The following is a 23735-nucleotide window of genomic DNA, read 5'->3' on the forward strand; positions in this document are numbered from 1 at the left end:
ACTATGGACTGGCTGTTGACCTGATACGTGGTTTTAATTGTTCCTTATTTGTTGCACCCAAAGTCAGACCTCGTCTGACAAAAACCTAAACTTAGGACAGTAAAGATCTTAATGAATAAATGTAACGTCTGATATTAGATTTCAGGCCCAGTCCAAAAGCGCGATTAAAGGCTCACCCTCCTTACATAGATGAACAGGGAGGTTTCTGTATTTTAGTTTCAAATAGATTGATTCCAGGTGAAGAAATCAAGCTTCATGCTTGTTGAACTGAGCATGCAGCAATTAACTTGAGTATGTTAAATAATTGGCGTTGCTGCTCCTAACACACAGGAACATAGGTTTAGGAGCGCTACGCCATTTGAACTTTCGAGTCTGCCCCCCCATTCATTGAGGTTATGATTGATTTGGTTGTGGTCTCCTCTTTACACTGTGCATCCCATAATCTTTTGGCACCCTTGGCTATCAATAAATTCATCTCACTCAGCCTTAAATTTAACGACTCAGGACCCAATATCTTCTGGAGAAGAGAATTTCATTCTCTTCATCAGCTTCTGAGGGGAAACAAAACTCTTCATCTCTGCCTTAACTTGGAGACCTATTATTTTTAAACTGTGCACGAGTGGTTGTTTTCCCACACAAGTGGAAATACACTCTGTCAGTCCCATCAAGAGCTTATGTTCGAGTAAGATGATTTCTGATTCTCACCTGGTCTCTGAGCTATTTGTGAGTGGTCCGCAGTCTATTTCCAGAATAGGAGTGCAGTTGTGTGCATGTCTTGCTGCAGACTAGAAAACAGCTTCCAGTCCTTCAAAGCTCCTACTATGTTCTCGCCACTTCACAGCTTTTTTAAATACTTCAAAGAATTTAGACCCAGTTCCTAGGGTGACAGATGTGACCTAGTGCGGTCGTTCTGCTATAACACAACCATTACAGTCCTCTGTGACCTCGTGCTATAGAAAATTGTGTTGTACAAGATCGCAATAGAAAATCGTGAGACCTGTTCAGCTGAAAGGTCACATTATTGAAACAGCGTCCATGATTCATCAATTGCTTTATAGCCAATTCATGTTAATGTAACTTAAACCAAAATGACCTGTAGTATAATATTGCTGGGTCCATAGGAGTGGACAGCAGTGGGAAAAGGTGATAGTACTTGAAATGGAGTGAGGATGTGCAGCAAGTGGGAGTTTGAAAACAGGAGGAAGGAAAAGTAAATAGCATCAGAGCAGGAATGCTAACTGGAAGGAAGGGCTTAGATGCGCGAATTATTCAGTAGGTCCCAGACAGGTGACACTGCGCACTAGAGTTGCTATTGAGAAGAATGAGTTGCTCCAAGTTGAGTATAACAACTAGGTTTAGAATTATAACCTTTGTTCTTTCTCTCTGTGATCTCAATAATTCTCAAAGAACTGAGTAAGAGTACTGAATAGCAGTACTAGTTCGTTTCTCAGCACTCACTGGAAATTGATGTTATCTTCAGGGATACGTGGAAAGAATCAAACCTATGGTAAGAGATGGAGTTTACTTCATGTATGAAGCTTTACATGGTCCAAAAAAGAAGATCCTAGTTGAAGGAGCCAATGCAGCATTGTTGGATATCGATTTTGGTAAGATACCGTCAAATACCTGTAAAATATACTAGGTGGGTAAAAGTGTTACACAACTGCAAGTACTACCTTTTGGTATGGGATTTCATTTCCAAGCTATGCTGCTGTGTGACGCATGCCTACACCATTACTGAAATAACACCAACACCTCCAACTGTCTGTCTTTCCTTTGCCCTCAGAAGGAGATAAATTCCACTGCAGTGATATCACAAGGCAGAGTATTGCAGAAAAGCTTGTTTAAAAAGTTTGTGAAAAGATCAAGATGTGGGTGTAGTAATGCACAAGTATGTTTAGTAGGTTTTAGACCATTGCATTATGATCTTTGGGTAATTTTGTTACATACTTCATGATTTATTCTCTCCTCTCCTCTTCATGCTTATTTTCTGATTATTGCTATCCTCTTAAAATGACACTGGTTCCCAGGTATTGTAACAAGTCGGCCGGTGTATTCTGAATCCAGCCTGGTACCTCCAGAACTGTACTTCAATTGTAGAGTCATATAGGATGGAAACAGACGCTTCGGTCCAACCAGTCTGTGCTCACCATAATCCCAAACTAATTTAGTTCCCTCCTACCAGCACTTGGCCCATATCCTTCCAAACATTTCTCATTTATGTAGTTATCTAAATGTTTTTTAAAAATTGTGACTGTATCTGCATCCTCTACTTCCTCTGGAAGTTCATTCCACACATGAACCACTCTGTTTTTAAAAAAAAGTTGCCCCTCATGTCTCCCCACACCTTAAAATATGCCCTCTGGACTTGAAATAACCCACTTTAGGGAAAGGACACCTGCCATTCAGCTTATCTGTACCCCTCATTATTTTATAAACATCTATAAAGTTGCCTGTCAACCTCCTATGCTCCAGTGAACAAAGTCTGAGCCCCTCTTTATAACCTAAACTCTCCATTCCTGGCAACATCTTAGTAAATCTCTTCTGAACCCTCTCCAGCTTAATAGCATCCTTCCTGTAACAGGGCAACTAGGACTGGACACAGTACTCCAAAAGAGGCCTCACAATGTCCTGTACGTTCTCAACATAATGTCCCAACTCCTATATTCAAAAGTCTGAGCAATAAAGGCAAGGATATTAAATGCCGCCTTATCCAATTGATCTACAAAGTTAAAAATCGCACAACACCAGGTTATAGTCCAACAGGTTTAATTGGAAGCACAAGCTTTCGAAGCGCCGCTCCTTCCTCAGATGGTTTAGTCACCAGGTCGCATCCACCTCATGAAGGACCAGAACTCCGAAAGCTAGTGCTTCCAAATAAACTTGTTGGACTATGACCTGGTGTTGTGATTTTCAACCCAGTTCAACACCAGCATCTCCAATTCACAAGTTATCTACATGTGATCCAAACTTCAAAGAATTATGTTCCTGAACCCTAAGATCTCTATTCTACAAACTGCCCAAGGACCTACTTTTAATTATAGAAGTCTTGTCTTTGTTTTGTCCAAAATGTAATAGCACACATTTATCCAAATTAAACTCTGTCTGCCACTCTTCAGCCAATTGATCAAGATCTCTTTGTAATCTTAGACAATCTTCCTCACTTTCCACCATTATCAGCAAGCTAACTGATTATGCTTTCTATGTTCTTATCTAAATCATTTACAGAAATGATGAGCAAAAGTGGACCTCGTGGTGGTCCCTGTGGAACACAGCTGGTCACAGGTCTCCAGTCCAAAACACAATCCTCCACCATCACTCTATCTCCTATTGTTAAGCCAATTTTGTATCCAATTGGCAAGATCACCCTGAATCCCATGTGATCTATCTTTACTAATTAATCTACTATGTGGAACCTTGTCAAAGGCTTTACTAAAGTCAAGTAAACAATGTCTACCACTGTGCCCTCATCAATCTTCTTGGTTACTTTCTCACGTGAAACCATGATTTGCCTCACATGAAACCATGCTGACTATCTCTAATCATTTGTTGCCTCTCCAAATGCATATCAATGCTATCTTTCAGAATTCCATCCATTAACTTACCCACCACTGAATCACAGGTCTATAGTTTCTAGGCTTCTCCTTGCATCCTTTCTTAAACAAAGGCACAACATTAGCCACTCTCCAGTCAACTGGTACCTTTCCCAAAGTTATAGATGGTGCAAATATTTCTACAAGGTGCCCCATAATTTCCTCCCTAGCCTCCCACGAAATCCTGGGATAGACTAGAACAGGTCCTGGAGATTTATTCAAGTTGCTAAATCCTCTAGCACTTTCTCTTCTGTGATGTGAACTGTTTTCAAAACATCAGCATTTATTTCTCTGAGTTCTCTAGCCTCCATTTCTTTCTCCAGTTACCTCAATTCAGTTTAGGATTGCATTGCTTTAAAATTAAACTGTTGCTCCTGTAGTTAAGTCAATGAAACTTGTTATTCCATAAATATGCATTGCATTAGCCATAACCTTTCTTGGCATGGGTCCTTTATACTGAAATAGTATTATGCTTGGTACCTGTGTATTTTGACTTTTAATTGGTAGACAGTCATCTAACCACTGGGCAGAATAGCAGCAAGAATGCATAGGCAGCAATTTATTCACAAACTTTATCCTCCAGATCCAAGAGAAGCTGATGAAGGATTCCTCTGACTATGGGTTGCAAAGGTTCCTGGGTGAAGCAGGTTTTGGGCAAGGTCAAACCTTGAGTTGAGATAATTGCATACAAAGAAACTGCCTTTAACTTGAGGGTGATGGGATTGTTGATTCGCAGGAAGAAAAATACAGCACAAGGATAAGGCTAAAGAATGATTGGTGGAGGTTGAGCTTGTAGAGTTTGATTCTGGTATTGCATTCCTAAAGTGAAAATGATTCCATCCATTAGGACTAACATCTTTCTACTTCCAGAACATAGGTGACCCACAAACAAAAAATGCTGAAGGTACCTTCTAGATTGGGGTAACAGTGGTGTCGTGGTAATGTTACTGAACCTGGTAATTCAGAGGCTGGTTCCAATCACAATATGGCGGCTATTGAGATCAAAATTCCATTAATTGTGAAATCTGGAATTGAAAGCTAAGTTCCATTAAGGGTAGCCATAAAAATCAACAATTATTGTAAAAAACATGTTTGCTTGACCAAAGTCCTTTGGGAAGGAAATCTGTCTTTGCCTGATCTGGCCTACTTGTGGTTGACTCTGAGCTGGCTGCAAGCCACACAGTTGAAGGGGAAATAGGAATGGGAAACAAATGGTAGCCAATATTTCAAATGTATGAAAGATATAGTTATCCAGTCGATGGATTGTGGAAAATAGAGCTGTAATTCTCAAATTGTCATTTACTGAAAAATACTTGTGTTTGTATAGTGTCTTTCACATCTTCAGGCTGTCCCAGAGCTTTTCACAGCCTGTGAATTATATTGAGGTGTGAAGAAAGTACATATCCTCATTTATATTTAGAAGTCATATCCACGCTTGTATGCAGCCCTGAATTGAATACTGTATACAGCAATGTACTCTTTTTATTCTTTCAAAGGTACTTATCCTTTTGTGACTTCATCAAATTGCACAGTGGGTGGTGTGTGCACAGGTCTGGGAATCCCTCCTCAGAATGTAGGAGAAGTATACGGAGTGGTGAAAGCCTATACAACAAGGGTTGGAATTGGTGCATTTCCGACGGAACAAGATAACGTAAGCCTTTAAGTCAGTTGGGGGACTCTAACTCACTTCTCCCCAAAACTTTCCTGTAATTTTATTATCTGTCTATTCAGATTTCCTTTGAGTTGACAGTCACACAGCTTACTCTTATGTCTTTGGCATATTTATGCAAACCATAAGATATTTGACAGCTGGCAGTTAACTCTTTATGCTTTATCTCCCCACTCTTGAATTTTGTTCACCTTCTTCTCTCACTGAGGAATGTTTTGAAAGTGGGTGGTGATTCTGTAGTACCCCAGCCAAATTCCCACTCTTGGAGCATTCTTGTGAGGATCTGGGACTGGCTGAGTCTGCTCTGGTCTTTGCCTAACATCTACCCGTGTATATTGCCAGCAGTGGGTTAGAAAAGCAAACGTCACTCAACATTACCACCACCATCGCCCCCACTCTGATCCATGAGAGTTGTCGACCTCACCCCATCACCCAGTGAGAAATCAGAAAATGTACTTAAAATTTTTAGAATTAGATTGTACTGTCATGTACTCAAGTACAGGGATATTGGAGTACAGTGAAAAGTGTATAATGTCGCAATTTCCAGTGCCATCTTAGGTATACAGTTACCTAGGTACAAAGTAGAAAAATAAGAAAATGGTGTTCTAAACCATCATTTTGCAGTCCTTCTTAAGTGCATAACCATGCCAGTCTCGCAAACCTTTCAAGGGTACGATCTACCCTGCACTTGACACTGCCACAGATGCTGGGCTACCTTTATCGTTGCTGTGTTGGGCTCGCTGTCTCCCCTGCGCTTGGCTCACTCTCCCCTGCGCTGCATCAATGTTGACTGTCTCCGCTGGGAAGAAACCTTGCCTCAGACCCAATGGACATCTTTAAGCAGCCTGTCTCTCCATGGAAGGTAAGTAGGTTAAAGAAAAGGAAATATTTGGCGGGGGGGGGGGGGGGGGGGAGCAGTGGTACATGAAGTAAAAACAGACGGACCAGATGAGCTCTGGGCAGGAACTCGCACTGAACTGCTACTTGGCCATCATCTTGATTACTTATTTGTGGAATCTGTGTCCCATCAGTTCATTAAGAGCCAACTCAATACATTGGTAGGCTTTCTACGGGTTTTGCAAAGCAAATTTTTGAGATTATAACCAAATGTGCAATGAGCTCTTGTTCAAAGTCTAGTTTTTAAATTTCAAATTCAAGATTAACTTGATACATTAGTGTTTTTAAAAAATGATCTTGAAATAATCAAAGTGACCTTTACGTTTTCTATATTCCATACAATTTCTGCAAGTGGCATTCATGTGTTTACGTGTTGATAATACATGAGAACAGACTTAATTTCTGAAGTTTGAGGGTGGTGGGTTGGTCACAAAAATGGGATCTCCTTAAATTCAGGCAGTACTGGCAAATTTAGTCCCAGACGCGCACACAGTAGACTTTTAAATATTGCTGTCATGAGTAATGTCTTCATTACTAAGGCAAGCTGTCCACAACTCAATTCCCTCTCTTTATGGTGATTCTGCTGGGAAGCAAGCATGTTGTGAGACTTCATTTCATATTTTGTATCCTCCATAATCTAATAAAATATCAGATTTAGCTTTGTGTTTCCTATTTAGTTTGCTCTATTGAAGAGCTTTGTTGGGGTCAATGAGAAATAGCTGTGAGAGTCGGAATTGCATTTCGTTGCTGCTAGCTCAAACATTCATTGTGCCTCACTGATATCTGCTCTGGGATTGTGAAATATTCTATCATCATTTTATAGGATATTGGTGAATTGCTACAGTCTCGAGGATCAGAAATAGGGGTCACCACAGGTCGACGGAGGAGGTGTGGCTGGCTGGATCTTGTCTTGCTCAAGTATGCTCACATGATCAATGGATTTACTGCGTAAGTAATTTCAAAGATTTATTTCCTCCTTTGGAAACAGAAACTTAAATTGCTCACAATCTTGATTATTAAAGATTGAAATAAATATTATTTTGAGTTGAGATGCAGCTGGTTATGAATGGTTTTGGATGTGAGGAGTACTTGGTAAGATTTTAATATTGCTTTCTGATTCATTCCTTGAGTAGTTTAGCACTAACCAAATTGGACATCCTGGACGTATTCGCAGAGATTAAAGTCGGAGTTGCCTACAAGGTTGATGAGAAAGTAATACCTCATTTTCCAGGTGAGTGTTTTATTTTAATTCAGGGAATGTGGGTTCTGCTAGCTGAGTTATTGCTGTTAAGGTGGAGGTGAGCTCCCTTCTTAAACCATTGTCGCTCGTTTAGTGTAGGTAGCCCCACAATACTGCAAGGATGAGAGTTCTAGGATTTGACCTAGCAACACTGAAGGAATGGTGATGTATTTCCAAGTCTAGATGGTGAGCAATTGAAGTGGCACTTGTCGGGGTGGTGTTCCTAACTGGTTCCCCTACTGTTCCAGATGGAAGTGGTCATGGGTTTTGGATGGTGTTATCTGGGGAGTATTGATGTTTGGGTGTTGTGCGAATGAAGTGAGCTACTTTGTTCTCAATGTTATCAAGCTGCTTGAGTGTTATTGGAGCTGCATTCATCCAAGTAAGTGGAGAGTATTCTGTCGCACTCCTGACTTGTGCCTTGTCGATGGTCATGAGCTTTGGGGAGTCAGGAGGCGAGCAACTTGCTGCAGGATTCCCAACTTTGTCCTACTCTTGTAACCGTTGTATTTATGTGGTTAGTCGAGTTCACTTTCTGATCAATGATAACCCAAAGATAATGTTAGTGAGATATCAGTGATGGTAATGCCATTGAATGACTCAGCATGATGGTTAGATTCGTTCTTGTTGACTGAGTATTGTTGCCTGGCAGTTAGATGGCAGCTAATACTCATGTCCTGTCTGGATATTGTCCTGGACTTGCTAAAGTTTGCTATGGACTAGTTCAGTATCTGAGAAATAGCAAATGATGCCGAACATTGTGCAAGTCCTGTCTGTGCCATGGAATTTATATCAATGCAGCTTCGCTGCTTATAGCAGTTTGGACAATACTACTTTTAAGTTTTGTACAAAAATGTGCATGTGTACATCAACAGAATTTCAGTTACCAGCACTCTTGCCATATACCAAGGATTCAAAGAATAATATGAAATGTTCCCAATGTTTCAGAAATCGAATGTCCTTCCCATCCACACCAATTCTGCAGTCACATGTTGACTCGATCAATACTTCTATTACTATGCTTATTAGCACATAGCATCGGGACTTGTCATGAGATTAAGCTGTTGAGATGCTGCTGCTTAATTTTTTTCTGACTCCCAAAATCTGTTTAAGGAGTTCATTCCTCTTCCTACCTATTACGTTAGTACCAACATCAACCATGATCTTTGATTCTGGATTAGTGGTGCTGGAAGAGCACAGCAGTTCAGGTAGCATCCAAGGAGCAGCGAAATCGACGTTTCGGGCAAAAGCCCTTCATCAGGAATAAAGGCAGAGAGCCTGAAGCCAGGAGAAATAAGCTGGGGGGGTAGAAAGTAGCATAGAGTATAATAGGTGAGTGGGGGAAGGGATGGAGGTGATAGGTCAGGGAGGAGAGGGTGGAGTGGATAGGTGGAAAAGGAGATAGGCAGGTAGGACAAGTCCTGTCTACCCCTCCTCCCCACTCCAACCCCTCACTCTCATAACGCGCAGCCCTCCAATCACTCTGCTCCAATCTCAACCTCACCATCAAGCCAGCGGATAAAGGGGGCGCAGGGAATCTGATTTCCAGTATCTGCAGTCATTGTTTTTACCTCATGATCTTCGATTATTCACCCTCCCCAGAAAGATTTCTTGCAGCTGCTTCAGGATATCCTTGACCCTGTTACTTTGGAGACAGCACTATCCTGGAGTCATGTTTACTGCTGCAGAAACACTTGTCTCATCCCTTGACTATGGATCACTGTGGCTCTTCTACTTTTCTTCCTCAACTCATGTACAGATGAGTCACCCATCATGTCATTGTGTTATGCAGCATTGGAACAGATTCTTCGGTCCAACTGGTCTGTGCTGACTGGACATCCCAATCTGACCTAATCCCATTTGTCAGCATTTGGCCCATATCCCTCTAAACCCTTCCTATTCATATACCAACCAGGTGCCTTTTAAATATTGTAGTTGTACCCACCTCCACCACTACCTCTGACAGTTTGTTCCATACACCCACTAGCCTCTGTGACAAAGTTGCCCTACAGGTCCTTTTTAAACTTGCCTCTCTCAGTTTCAACCTATGCCGTCTAGTTTTGGACTCCCCTGCCCTCGGGTAAAAGACCACATCTATTCATCCTATCCATGCTTCTCATTATTTTATAAACCTCTGTAAAGTGTCATAGATTTGACTGTGGCTGCACTCCTTGGAGGAACAATTGACCTCACCAGTATCCAGAATGGAAAGTCAATGAACAAGCAAGATGCAGACTCCTGCATTGCATGCCTAGTTTTCTTGGATTGACTGGTAGGTCATTCATTGACCCCCCTGTCTGTAAGTTCCAAGCCTGTGGTGTGACATCATCTCTAAGCACACTATCCATGAGGTTCTCTGTCTTCTAGATGCTCAACAGTGACTCTCGTTGCACTCGAGTTGTGAAATCTGGAGCTCCGACTCCTATTGCTGGTGACACTACATATAAACATGTTCATCTAAGACACATTGTGCATCCACAAAAACTTGCCACGTTCTGCAGAATGTGCGTTTTTCTTAGCCAAGCTGACCTGCCACCATAACATTAAAATTACTTATTACAATTCGAACAAATAGAATATTCTTCCAGTTACTTGCCAATAATCAGCTTCTTCACCTTTACCAAATTAGGAGTCAATTGCTGGAAAGTGAAAAGGGTTGAAAAACGAAGGAGCACCCCCTTACCCCTTTCACCAAACTAACGTTTCAAGCTTCCGCTTTAAACTCTGTGTACGTAAACCAGCTCCTGGTGAACACCACAACAGCACGGAAGGAGGCCTCCTTTTGAGCTTCATTTAGACAGAAACAGATTCAAGCTTCTGGAAACTTGTTTAAACCTCTCCCCTCAGACACCCTTTATAGCCTTGTTTTAAAGCTGGAATAAAAAATAACTAACCAACAATTACTCTAAGAAGTTTCTAAATTGAAGAAAATAGACTTTAGATCAAAATTTACTGTTAAAATACTATCTCACCAGTTGCCGGAATAGACCAGCAGGCATTTGGCCCATTGTTTCTGTGCCAGCTCTTTTATCGAACTATACAATTAATCCCACTTTTCTCTTTTATTTTAGCTCTACAAATATTTTATGTCTTCCCAAGTATTTATCCACTTTCCATTTGCAAGTTACTATTAAATCTACTTCCACTACCCTTTCAGGCAGTGATCACACTCAAGTGCAGATTTTAGACTAGTATTGCACTGAGTGAGACCTGCAATATGTGGTCTTCACCTCTGATAAGGCTGTTGAGAGTGTGGAGCTGGAAAAGCACAGCAGGTCAGGCAGTATCCTGACCTGCTGGACTTTTCCAGCATCACACCCTCAACTCTGATCTCCAGCATTTGCAGTTCTCACTTGCTGCCGATAAGGCGTCAAATGTAATTATCCACGGTGATAAATAACCATGGTTTGGTCATGTAATTAGGGTGATGCAGTAGAGATTTGCTCATTATTTGCTAATAAGGGAAACATTGAAACAATGGTGTCTAGAGAGGTCAAAGATGTGGATAAGGTTTTCAGATCGGCTGAGGCATAAATGCGCTTTGGAATCTGCTGCATTAGTGTAAGTTGCAATTGGTGTTTGGTTGTTGGTACCTGAGCTCCAGCATGTCATCTGCAGGACATTCTGAGTAAAAGCAAGATTCTTCACAAAGAACGCTGACGCATGAAGCATTTTGACCAAACTGCACTGTGTTTAGTCTCAAGATGACTGTTATTTTCAGTATGACCAAGATCCAAGTATACAAGTTGGAATAGACCATAAATTACTAGAATGTTAAGAACTTTTTTTAATCATAATAACTTCTAAGTTTGTTTTGACTTAATTAAAATGGCAATGTGTCCATTGTTTCCCAGCTAACCAAGAGGTCTTGAACAAGGTGGAAGTTCAATATGTGTCTCTACCTGGCTGGAACACCAACACAGCACAATCAAGAACATTTGAAGATCTGCCCACAAATGCACAGAACTATGTCCGGTTCGTTGAAGGACATCTTGGTGTGCCAGGTAAGTATTAGTCACCAAATGTCACATCTCTCAAGTTACTGAAAAATGCAAGGTAGCCAGAAGTTTCTTCCAAGAATTTTAACTTTTGAGGCCTTTTCTTTGAATCACTCTGTTTGAGTGTGCTATGGCATAACTCGTGCTCATCACACCTGAGGTGGGTCTTGAACCTGGACTGTTCTGGTCTATTTAATACCTGGATGTATGAGATGTATTTAAAGATGTTTTTTAATCAGTCTGTTCAGGCATGTTATGACACACCTCTGGACCACGTAGGCCTTGAACCCAGGTCGTTCGGCCTACAGGTAGGAGCACACTGCACGACAAGAGCCCTGAGATTATCCTTCATAGTAATAGCTTTCATCCATTATACTGAACTGTCTTGAGCTTATAAGACCATAAGACATAGCAGAAATTAGGCCATTCAACCTACTCAGTCTGTTCCATCGTTCAATCATGGCTGATAAGTTTCTCAACCCCATCCTCCTGTTTTCTCTCAATATCCCTTGATCCCCTCAATACTCAAGAACCTATCTATTTCAGTCTTAAATATACTCAATGACCAGGCCTCCACAGCCTTCTGTGGCAATAAACTCCATAGATTCACCACTGTTTGTTTGAAGATGTTTCTCCTTATCTCCATTCTAAAGGGTCGTCCCTTTACTCTAGGACTGTGCCCTCAGATTCAAGTCTCCCCTAAAAATGGAAGCATCTTCCCGACATCATCTCTGTCCAGGCCATTCCGTATTCTGTATGTTTAAATTAGATTCCCCCTCATCCTTCCAAACGTCATCGAGTGTAGACCCAGCATCCTCAAATGTGCCTCCTATGTTAAGCTTTTCATTCCTGAGACCATTCTAGTGAACCTCCTCTGAATACACTCCAAGGTCAGTGCATCCTTCCTGAGAAATGGGGCCCAAAACTGCACGCAATACACCAAATGTGGTCTGACCAGACCCTCAGTGGTACATCCCTGCTTTTACATTCAAGTCCTCTCAAAATAAATGCCATCATTGCACTTGTCTTCTTAACTACTGACTCAACCTGCAAGTTTCCCTTGAGAGAATTATGAACTAGAACTTCGAAGTCTCTTTGCACTTAAGACTTCTGAATTTTCTCCCCATTTAGAATATAGTCTATGTCTCTGTTCTTCCTACCGAAGTGCATGACGTCACACTTTTCCATGTTGTACTCCATCTGCCACTTCTTTGCCCACTCTCCTAACCTGTCCATATCCTTCTACAGCCTCTCTGCCTCCTCAATGCTACCTGTTCCTCTACCTATCTTTGTATCATCTGCAAACTTAGCCAGAATGCTCTTAGTTCCTTCATCTAGATCATTAGTATACAAAGTGAAAAGTTATGGTCCCAACACTGAGCCTTGTAGAATACCACTTGTCACTGGCTGCCATCCTGAGACGAACCCTTTTATCCCCACTGTCTGCTTTTTGCCAGATAGCCAAACTTCTATCCATGCTAGCACCTTTGTCTCTAACATTGGGCTGAAACGTGGGGAGGGAACTACTTCAATCTCCCACCACGATTCCAGCAGAAGACTGGTAAAACGCTACCAGTTGGGTTGGGCCAGTCTGCATGAGCTTCCTCTTTGCCTTAAAGTTCTTCACCGTGAAAATGACAATAGGAAAAACAACCTAAGTGGGACTGTCTGTTCCTGAGTCTGGAAGGGACTTAATGTAGAAGTGATGGCTGCTATGCTGAGTGGAAGTATAGTGGGTTTGCTGAGAGGTTAAATCACTCTGTCCTATGCCTTCCTACACTAGTATGTGCTGTTTGGCACTCTCTAATGCAATCCCAACCAGATGTCAATCATAGAGATATTGGAGCATTTTTTAAAAAACGTCTTTGATTGTCAAGTAAAGCCAGTATTGTTGCTGACATTTCTCTTCCATCTTCATGCCAAAAGCCAAAACAAAGATTGTCTGTGATTCCACAACAGTTCAGCTTTTACTGATGTATTTGCACAGCAACAGAACTTGGGTTAGAATATGTGTAATTATGGTGGTCTCCTTTTACCCCATACAAATCCTGTTGCATATGTGTTAGAGTGGCTATTGCTGAATAGTCAGCATCGAGAGAAAAGGATCCTGACACTCTTGTGACATATATTAATACTGTAACTGACATACTTCACAGTGGTCTGTGGCAAAACCAACATTTATTTTCGGCATGGGGTCACTTCTAGGCAACTCTTATTCTTTCCCTTTTGTTATTGGGTAATTACATATGTTGGAAGATTGGCTTTCTTAAATTTTGTCAATATTAAGTCATTATTCCCTCTTCCTTTCCTTGTCCTTGTACAAACTTTGAATATTTTAGGCTTTCATCTTATTTTCGTTCCATCCTCCAGAATGTTTAAATATTATTTTCACTGAGAACTGTCACTGAAGTTTCTACTTCCCTTGATCACGTCAACTATCCCCATTGTTAAATTGCTGTCCTTTCTGTCAGCTTCAGACCTGACATTACTAGATGTGCTTTTTAAATGTTCGCATACGTCCTGGCCATGTCAACCTTGGCTCTGATATAACGTTCACACTTCTCAGGGTCAGTAGGTTGTGAGTTTGAGACTCGCCTTCCAGATCTTGAGTGCTTAATCAAGATGAGCAGTTCAGTGAAGTGTGCAGGACATACACAAAAAAAAAGTCATCTTTCAGATAATCCTGCTACCCTTATATGGCCATCATAGCTATCTGGTAATTTTCAAAGAGCTATTTTTCCTAAGACCTTGCCAATATGTGTCTGAATCAACACTGTAAATGATCTGGTCCATGGTAGCTATTCATGGAATCTTGTTGTGTACAAATTGGTTACGATATTTCCTATTGCATGTACTTTTGCAAAGAGTTTTATTGATCGTAAAGACATGAGTTTTTGAAAGATGCTGTTCCACTGACATTTTTTCAACTTATTTTCCCTTCAGATTCATCTATGTTACAATGTGTTATTTGAGCAGAGCTAATGAGATCTCTTATCATCTTGTGTTCGCAGTTAAATGGATTGGGATTGGCAAGTCAAGAGAATCGATGATTCAGCTATTTTAGAATTGGTGTTGCCAAGAAGAGCCCCAGAGTTAACTTCAAGTTGATCTTTGGAAATGTTGCATCTTCAAATACCAAAATTAGTATTCTTTTTATCTGACAGAAATATAGGGATGCACAAGCTCTGTGTTTGGATGGGGGAAGAATGTGGGAGTTCATTTAAAAAAAATGACTTGTTGAAATTCTGTTCAACGTTCAGAAAATGTACACTCTTCATTTTATTCAGGGATGGTTTAGTAAGCTGCTGTTAATAAGTATTAAGATTTCATTGCTCTGACACTGTTGAGCTTCAGTATAACCTACTGACACTTCTTTGATTTTTAGATGTATATTGGGTTTTTTAAGATCTAGCCAAAATTGCTGATTTTTTTAAAAAAAGATTGATAACATAGGTGAATAAAACAAAATGAAAGATTATTCCTTTTCCTCTGGAAGAATGTGGTTCTGGTTTCTCAATGAGGCGGACTGACTTTCCTTTCCTTTGTGCTATAATTGCTCTATTGACAGGGCAAGAGCTTTGACCTTTTGCAATGGGTAATGGTGCAAATATTTTGTTACGTGTAACACAAATTGCAATAATTTTAGCATTATAGGCAGCCCATTGAATTGTGTTTTGGAACATCAATACATGTGAGCAGAAGATTGATCATTTGTTTGTCAGATTCTTGCTGATGGTCATATTCTAGTAGTTATTAAAAATGAAATTTATTCCATCAAACTTTATTTCTCCACAAAGGTAACTGAGCCTCCCCCTCACCACTGTATAGTACTAACCAGGGAGGATTTACATAATATATATTAAATTGAGGTTATCTGTGTCATCCATGGGAGGTTCAACTGAATTTTGTTTATGTTGCTGACACCAGCAGCTATGACAGATTCTGTCAAACAGTGTGAAGAATGATTTTCTGTAAAGGGATTAATAGATGCAGCATAAACTGTTTTAACAGTTGATTACCTGGAACAACACTACTGTTACTTAAAGTTTTAACAACAACAATATATCAGAAGTTTCAAGATTTAAAAAGGGTTGAAGTGGTGGAGCTATTTCTAAAGATATGAGAGATGTATCTGTGGAGAGATTTCACCTCAAATGATGGTCTGCCTATACAGTAATCACTCAGCAACTTTCATCCCCTATTGGTTGGAGTCTTTCTGATGTCTAAGTCCTGTTATGTGGTGATGAGAAACTCTATACGCTGACATAGTGACCAATTTCTGAGCTGTAAATCTTGGTGTTTTTTTAAACTCACATGGGAAAGTGAAGTACAAGGAGAGTGGAAATGGGATTTGAAGTTCAATGCAAAGTTTAACCAAGAGCTAGAGAAAAGAAATAGTTGACAATTCAATATTGTTGCCTCACTTAAAATTTTATTATTAATCATTTCTGAAATATGATCCCCTTTTGCATGGACAAATCCCTCGTAAATGTTGAATATTTGAATGCTTCAGGAGAATCCCAAATTAATGTGGGCCTTTTTTTTCCCTACAGTCTATAACTGATTTGCTTTCCAGCCTTATGCTGTTGTCCATTTTGGGTCATTAACTCTTTTTGCTCAGAGTTTACGGTTGACCTACACCAGCTTAGAATTGTTACAATTGGTAGAATTTTACAACCAGCTCTTTGAAGGAGTTGGCCACTTAGTCTAATTCCCCATAGCTTTTTATATTTTTATTGAATATTTTCTGGTCCTTTTTAAAAATTATTTGTTCAAAATCAAGTAGAATATTTCATGTCTTAATAGGCTTATTTTGTATAGTTTTAAAAATTACATAAAATTTTAACCTCTCTGAGCACTGGCAGTCACACAGGAGAACACTTCAGTACTTGTTCATAACATTGGACTAAGTACATATCGCTACTCTTCTAGCATTGAACAAACTGGTATCCTTCAAGGTGAAAGTACTGGACCTTCAAGTAATGGTTCATTGGCTTCTTCCAGCCTGTGGAGCATTTTCAATTCAGTTAAACTTCATCCAGTGAAACCCAGCACTTGTCAGTGTACGTCCGTGAAGATAATTGGGAGACTTCTAATTTGATTTGTCATATTTACACCAGAGATGAATGCAAATTTGCACAGTTTATTTGCTCCTTTAACTGTTCTCTAAAGATTCTGTTTTCCTATGTTTCTGCCTACAGAATTTTTCTTTAAAAGAATGTCAGTCACTTTGTTGTACTGTAAATTCATAATGTGGCTGGTGTGCAAGATATTTTCTTGGGGTTGGAGAGGGCACAATTACAGAGAGGATTCATGTATATTGTGCATGGATGATTAATTTGTATGTGTACAGGCTGTAAGTGTTTTACTTTGTAAATTATGCAACTCTTGACTTTTTAAACACATAACTATTGAAACTGCAGGTGGGCTGGTAAACTTATCCTCAGAAAATAAATTCTGCAATGACCCTCAATGTCTCTGATTATTTTTACTAGTGGTCCTTGAATTCGAGAATGTATATTGTACTGTGTAAGGAGATTCAAATATTAAAATTCCTCTTACAACTTTGCAGTCGCTTCATGGAAATGACTTGATGCTTGCTGAATTTAACTACAGTAAATCTGATCACTTCAGATTAGGTTTGTGACAGGTCTGATGAAGGATCTCGTGCTGAAAAATTCATCTCAAACTTTTCGCTTTCTGATGCAACAGCTGTTGATGCTGGGAATCCGAATTAAAAAAGAGAAAATGCTGGGATTACTCAAGATAAGCGGCGTCTGTGGAGAGAGATGGATAAGAGAGAAAACAGAGTTAATGCTTCAGGTCTATGGCCTTTCATCAGAATTGGGGAAAGTTAGAAATATCATAGGTTTTAAGTAAGTGTAGATGGAGCGGAGGGTCTGTTGCATAATATTTTGAGCTTTCAGCAGCTCTTCTGCCAGAGTTATTGCACTGGTAAGTTGACGTCCCATAGAAGTTTACTCTGTATGAGAGAAAGGGCATTTAAATGTACCATGGCATTCCAACCGGAACTCTTGTCAACAAACACATTGACTTGGATCCCATTTACCAACCCCTGAGAAAAAGAACCAGAAATGATGTCACCATAGGAAATGACATCACCAACCCAAGGAAACTCAAACATATAAATCAAAAGCACCGGTGCTTCATTCGGAGGTTCACTGAAGATGTTACCTAGTATGGTGACGAAACATCTGAAAACAAACCTTCCAACTCAGCGAGTAAACATACTATCCCATTTATAAATTATCCAAGCAATGCTTTGCGATGTGATATTGGTCAGAGTATTGAGTACAGGAGTTGGCAGGTCATGTTGCGGCTGTATAGGACATTGGTTAGGCCACTGTTGGAATATTGCATGCAATTCTGGTCTCCTCCTTATTGGAAAGATGTTGTGAAACTTGAAAAGGTTCAGAAAAAATTTACAAGGATGTTGCCAGGGTTGGAGGATTTGAGCTATATGGAGAGGCTGAACAGGCTGGGGCTGTTTTCCCTGGAGTGTCGGAGGCTGAAGGGTGACCTTATAGAGGTTTACAAAATTATGAGGGGCATGGATAGGATAAATAGACAAAGTCTTTTCCCTGATGTTGGGGAGTCCAGAACCAGAGGGCATAGGTTTAGGGTGAGAGGGAAAAGATATAAAAGAGACCTAAGGGGCAACTTTTTCATGCAGAGGGTGGTACGTGTATGGAATGAGCTGCCAGAAGAAGTGGTGGAGGCTGGTAAAATTGCAACATTTAAGAGGCATTTGGATGGGTATATGAATAGGAAGGGTTTGGAGGGATATGGGCCAGGTGCTCGCAGGTGGGGCTAGATTGGATTGGGATATCTGGCCGGCATGGACAGGTTGGACCGAAGGGTCTGTTTCCATGCTGTACATCTCTGACTCTACTTAATACAAATGCACCTATAGTCAGAAACCAACTTGCTAAAAATGTGGAAGGTCTGCCTCCAATTGTCTTAAATGCTATGGACATTCCTGCCTGTTACTATCTCGTCTTTTAAGTTTTTTTTAAAAAGTCCAGATATATCAAAGTTGATTGGTAGGATCCCTATCTGGCTCTACGCTAAAGCAGGAAACTAAAAATTGTTGCTTTGCTTTTGGGCATTATACTCAAAGCAGCAAATCGAATTTGAGCAATTCACTTTGAAAGGGAACTCCAAACAACTGAGTAATTTATTACTTAGATTGCTCTTCTGGGTTTTTTTCAAAGAATTATTTAAAGAGGGCCAAGAGTTTGGTTAAATTTATTAAATGGAAAAATGAATGGAATTGTATAATTGCTTTTTGTATGTCTTTCTCCCAACAGTCAATTCTTTAACATGATGGTTGTGTTCTTGTGTAGTCCCGTGTTATAGGAAAATTGCACTTTAGAAACTGCTTTCAAAGTGTTGGTGTTGTAATTGCGTTGCAGTCAACACATTCTAAAACTTTGAGCTTTCGAAATAGCATCCCCAGTTCGCCAATTGCGTTACAGCGAATTCGAGTTGACAAAATGCATGTTTTAACAGAGCGATCTGTATTCTGCAGCGTCTGGAAAAAGGTTGGAGTCTGTTTAAAGCTCCAGCAATTTTCCTCTCCCCAGAGCAGCAATTTTGAAGTGAATAGTTGAGTTTCTGAATAATTTTGCGAAGTAATTTGAGAATTTCAACTGATGTTGATACCACTTAAAGTAACTTTTTTATTCTATGATTCAAACTTTTCAAATTTACAAAAGGGGATTTTTTTTGATGCTGGAAGTGATGGTTTAAATCCAGTGCACGGTTGCTACTTTCCCGCTCAATGTTTCCAGATGCGGTGTCTCCAAAGAAAATTCAAACTCCGAATCCAAATGGTGTCTGCAGTATTAGGCATCTTCTGAAGAGCAATCTAATGATGAAAGTAACAAATTGCTGAATTGCTTGACGTTCCCTCTCAGTGAATTGCTCAAATTTGATTATCTGTTTTGAGTTGAGTATCATCCCCAAGCCACAACTTTTAGTTTTCTGTTTTAAGCTTCCCCCCCCCCCCCCCCACCTCCAATGATCATCAACTCCAAATTCTATCGCTCTTGTAATCATTTTTTCTCTCTTCCCAACTGCTAATCTACCTTTCCCATGCATATCTTTCAGAGCTCTGTTTTGAGAAGTATGAATGGCGCCATCAATACTGTCAATGTAGATCTGGTGTGACGTCAGACAGGAGAGATCATGGCGATTAAGGATTTGTCCCACACATTTCGTGAAATCAGTAGCTGCACTCTATAGAATACGCGCACGCTACACATCACACTGTAATCACAAATGTCAAGATAATCCCAGGAAGCATTTGGTTACCTGAATCATATGGTTCATAAAATTGTAGCTGACTCTTGTATCTGCGAATTTGCTGCAACCCACCTGACCATACATGGTGGATGACTACAGTCGACAAGACGAGAAGCTTGGACTTGGACTTGTAAGTTTGCAAGGTGTAATAAGCAAGAAATAATAATTTCTCTCTACCTCTGACCGTTTCCAATTTCCTCAAACCCTTGCCATCTTTGTTCCATGGTTGTCATCCCATAGTCCTGCTCCCTGCCCTCCACACTGCTACCACCAATCCAGGCTGTTGAAAGGTGATTGTCTCTGTTTCTGATCAATGTGGGATGGAGAGCCTGTGGTGGTGCTGCAGCATTAAATGTAAAGACCAAAATTCATCCGAGGATTCGTGAACTATTCCAGGAGAATCAAGAGTTGTACAGCATGGAAACAGACTCTTTGGTCCAACTTGTCCATGCTGACTTGATATCCTAAGTGAATCTAGTCTTGTTTTCTAGCATTTGTCCCATATCCCTCTAAACCTTTCCTATTCATGTACCTATCCAGATGCTTTCTATAATTGTACCAGCCTCCCCACTTCCTCTGGCAGCTCCATGCATGCTCCAAGCTCTGTGAAAAAGTTGCCCCTTAGATCCCTTTTAAGTCTTTTCCCTCTCACCTTAAACCTATGCCCTCTATTTTTGGACTCCTCCACCCCAGGGAAAAGACTTTGCCTGGGGTGGGGGCATAGCTTTAAATTAAGGGGGGGTAGATATAGGACTGATGTTAGGGGTAGGTTCTTCACTCAGCGAGTCGTAAGTTCATGGAATGCCCTGCCAGTAGCAGTAGTGGACTCTCCCTCTTTATGGGTATTTAAGCAGGCATTGGATAGGTATATGGAGGATAGTGGGTTAGTGTAGGTTAGGTGGGCTTTGATCGGTGCAACATCGAGGGCCGAAGGGCCTGTACTGCGCTGTATTCTTCTATGTTCTATGTTCTATTTACCCTATTCATGCCCCCTCATGATTTTATAAACCTCTATAAGATCAGCCCTCAGCCTCCGACGCTCCAGGGGAAAATAATCCTAGCCTATTCAGTCTCTTCCACCCTGGCAACATCCTTGTAAATCTTTTCTGATTAGGGATAGTCAACATGGCTTTGTGTGTGGAAAATCGTGTCTTACTAACTTGATTGACTGACTTTTTTGAAGTAGATTAGATTACTTAGTGTGGAAACAGGCCCTTCGGCCCAACAAGCTCACACTGACCCGCGGAAGCGCGACCCACCCAGACCCATTCCCCTATACTTATCCCCCATTCCCCTACATTTATCCCTTCACCTAACACTATGGGCAATTTAGCATAGCCAATTCACCTAACCTACACATTTTTGGATTGTGGAAGGAAACTGGAGCACCCGGAGGAAACCCACACAGACACCAGGAGAATGTGCAAACTCCACACAGTCAGTTGCCTGAGGCGGGAATTGAACCTGGGTCTCTTGTGCTGTGAGGCAGTGGTGCTAACCAATGTGTCACCGTGCCACCCACAAATATTACAGCGTAGTAACAAAGAGGATTTTAACATCCTTCCTTTAGTAGCGAGACCAGAATTGCATGCAGTATACCAAAAATGGTCTAACCAATGTCCTATACAGCTGCAACATGACCTCCCAACTCCTATACCTAATGTACTGACCAATAGAGGAAAGCGTACCAAATGCTGCCTTCAATATCCAGTCTGCCTGTGACTTTCAAGGAGCTGCACTCCAAGGTCTCTTTGTTCAGCAACACTCCCAGGATTTTACCATTAAGTGTATAAGTCCTACCCTGATTTGCCTTTCCAAAACGTAGTGCCTCACATCAGAATTAACTCCATCTGCTACTGCTTGGCCCTTTGGCCATCTGATCAAGATCCTGTTGTACTCTTAACCTTCCTACACCTGTCCACTACCCTTCCAATTTTGGCGTCATCAACAAAGTTATGAACCATACCTCCTATGTTAACATCCAAGTTTATTTATATAATTGGCGAAATACAGCGGAGCCAGCACAAATCTTTGTGGCACACTGCTGGTCACAGGCCTCCAGTTTGAAAAGCAACCATCCACCACCACTCTCTGACTTCTCCCTTTGAGCTAGTTCTATATCCAAGTGGCTAGTTTTCTCTGTATTCCACAAGATCTAGCCTTGCTAACAAGTCTATAATGAAGGTCTTTGTATAGCGCCTTACAAAAGTCCATATTGATTATGTCCACTGTTCTGCCCTCATCAGTCTTCTTTAATACTACTTCAGTCCTTGCCTTTTCAAATACATGTAAATTTTGTCCCTCAAGATTCCCTCCAACCACTGCCCACCACTGCTGTCTGACTCAGCAGTCTATAGTTCTGACTTTTCCCTTACCAACTTTCTTAGATAATAGCACCATGTCAGTCAATCTCTAGTCTTGCAGCACCTAACTTGTGGCTATCAATGATACACATATCTCAATAAGGGGCCCAGCAATCATTTCCCTAGTTTACCATAGAGTTCTGGGGTACGTCTGATCATTTATCAACCTTTATGCATTTTTAGCAGCACCTTCTCTGTAATATGAGCATTTTTCAAGATATCGCATTTACTTCCCCAACTTATTTCTCTAACTTCCATATCCTTCTCCACAGCAAACACCAGTGAAAAATACTCATTTAATCTCTCCCCTATCTCCTGCAGTTCCACACGTAGACAGCCTTGCTGATCTTTAAGGAGCCCTATTATCTCCCTTGTTACTCTTTTGTACTTAATGTATTTGTAGAATCCCTTTGGATTTTTCTTAACCTTATTTTTCTTTAGCTATCTCATATCACCTTCTGTGCCCTCCCAAAGTCCCTCTTGAGTATACTCCTATTGCCTTTATACTCTTCTGGGGATTCACTCAATCTCTGCTGTCTGTACCTGACATGTGCTTCCTCCTTATTCTTGACCAAAACCTCAATTTCTCTCGTCATCCAACATTTCCCAACATTCCAGCTTTGCCTTTCACCCTACCAGGAACATACTCTATTTGGACTCTCATTATCTCATTTTTGATGGCTTCCTATTTTCTAGGTGTCCCTTTATCTGTGAACATCTGCTGCCCCCCCCCCCAACCTTTTGAAGAACTAAAAATCTTAAAAACATTGTTGAAATCATTCAAGTGCTAGTGCCAAAATGTATTTTCACAACTGTTCAAGGTTTCTGGAAAATTAATAGGGAAATCCCTGGCAATTACAGACCAGTCAGTCTTACGTCTGTGGTCAGCAAAGTTTTGGAAAGAACTCTGAGGGATAAGATTTATGACTATTTGGCTAAGCATAGCGTGATTAAAGGCAGTCCGCATGGCTTTGTGAGAGGCAGGTCATGACTCACAAATCTTATTGAGTTCTTTTGAGGAAGTGACAAGACAGGTTGATGAAGGTCGAACAGTGGATATGGTGTATATGGACTTCAGCAAGGCATTTGATAAGGATCCCCATGGTAGGCTCATTCATAAAGTCAGGAAGTACAGGATACAGGGAGACTTGGCTATCTGGATTCCGAATTGGTTGGCTGACAGAAGGCAGAGAGTGGTTATAGATGGAGGTCAGTGCTGAGTGGGGTCCTGCAGGGCTCTGTTCTTGGGCCTCTGCTCTTCGTAGTTTTTATAAATGACTTGGATGAGGAGGTTGAGGGGTGGGTTAGTAAATTTGCAGATGACACAAATGTTGGAGGTGCTGTCGATAGTATCGAGGGCTATTGCAGGCTGCAGTGTGATGTAGACAGGATGCAGAGCTGGGCTGAGAAATGGCAGTTGGAGTTCAACCTGGATGAATGCGAAGTGATGCATTTTGGAAGGTTGAACTTGAATGCTGAATATAGGATTAAAGGCTGGATTCTTGGCAGTGTGGAGGAACAGAGGGATCTGGGTGTGCAAGTACATAGATCCCTCCAAGGTGCTACCCAAGTGGATAGGGTTGTTAAGAAAGCATACGATGTTTTGGCTTTCATTAATAAGGGGATCGAGTTTAAGAGCCGCAAAGT

General features: G+C 40.8%; 1 protein-coding gene across 1 annotated transcript in view; it reads left to right on the forward strand.

The window, feature by feature from the left end:
- adss2 (adenylosuccinate synthase 2) overlaps window positions 1–16870 on the forward strand; it is an 81340-nt gene extending 64470 nt beyond the window's left edge. Inside the window, exons 8-13 of the mRNA XM_072580459.1 lie at window positions 1481–1607; window positions 5090–5244; window positions 6983–7107; window positions 7293–7390; window positions 11254–11403; window positions 14409–16870. Of these exons, the coding sequence (XP_072436560.1) occupies window positions 1481–1607; window positions 5090–5244; window positions 6983–7107; window positions 7293–7390; window positions 11254–11403; window positions 14409–14461 (708 nt within the window). The 3' untranslated portion in view covers window positions 14462–16870. The remainder of the gene's footprint in view (window positions 1–1480; window positions 1608–5089; window positions 5245–6982; window positions 7108–7292; window positions 7391–11253; window positions 11404–14408) is intronic.
- Window positions 16871–23735: the final 6865 nt, after the last annotated feature.

Source organism: Chiloscyllium punctatum, chromosome 11 (genome assembly GCF_047496795.1).
Source record: "Chiloscyllium punctatum isolate Juve2018m chromosome 11, sChiPun1.3, whole genome shotgun sequence".
Classification (NCBI taxonomy): Eukaryota; Metazoa; Chordata; class Chondrichthyes; order Orectolobiformes; family Hemiscylliidae; genus Chiloscyllium; species Chiloscyllium punctatum.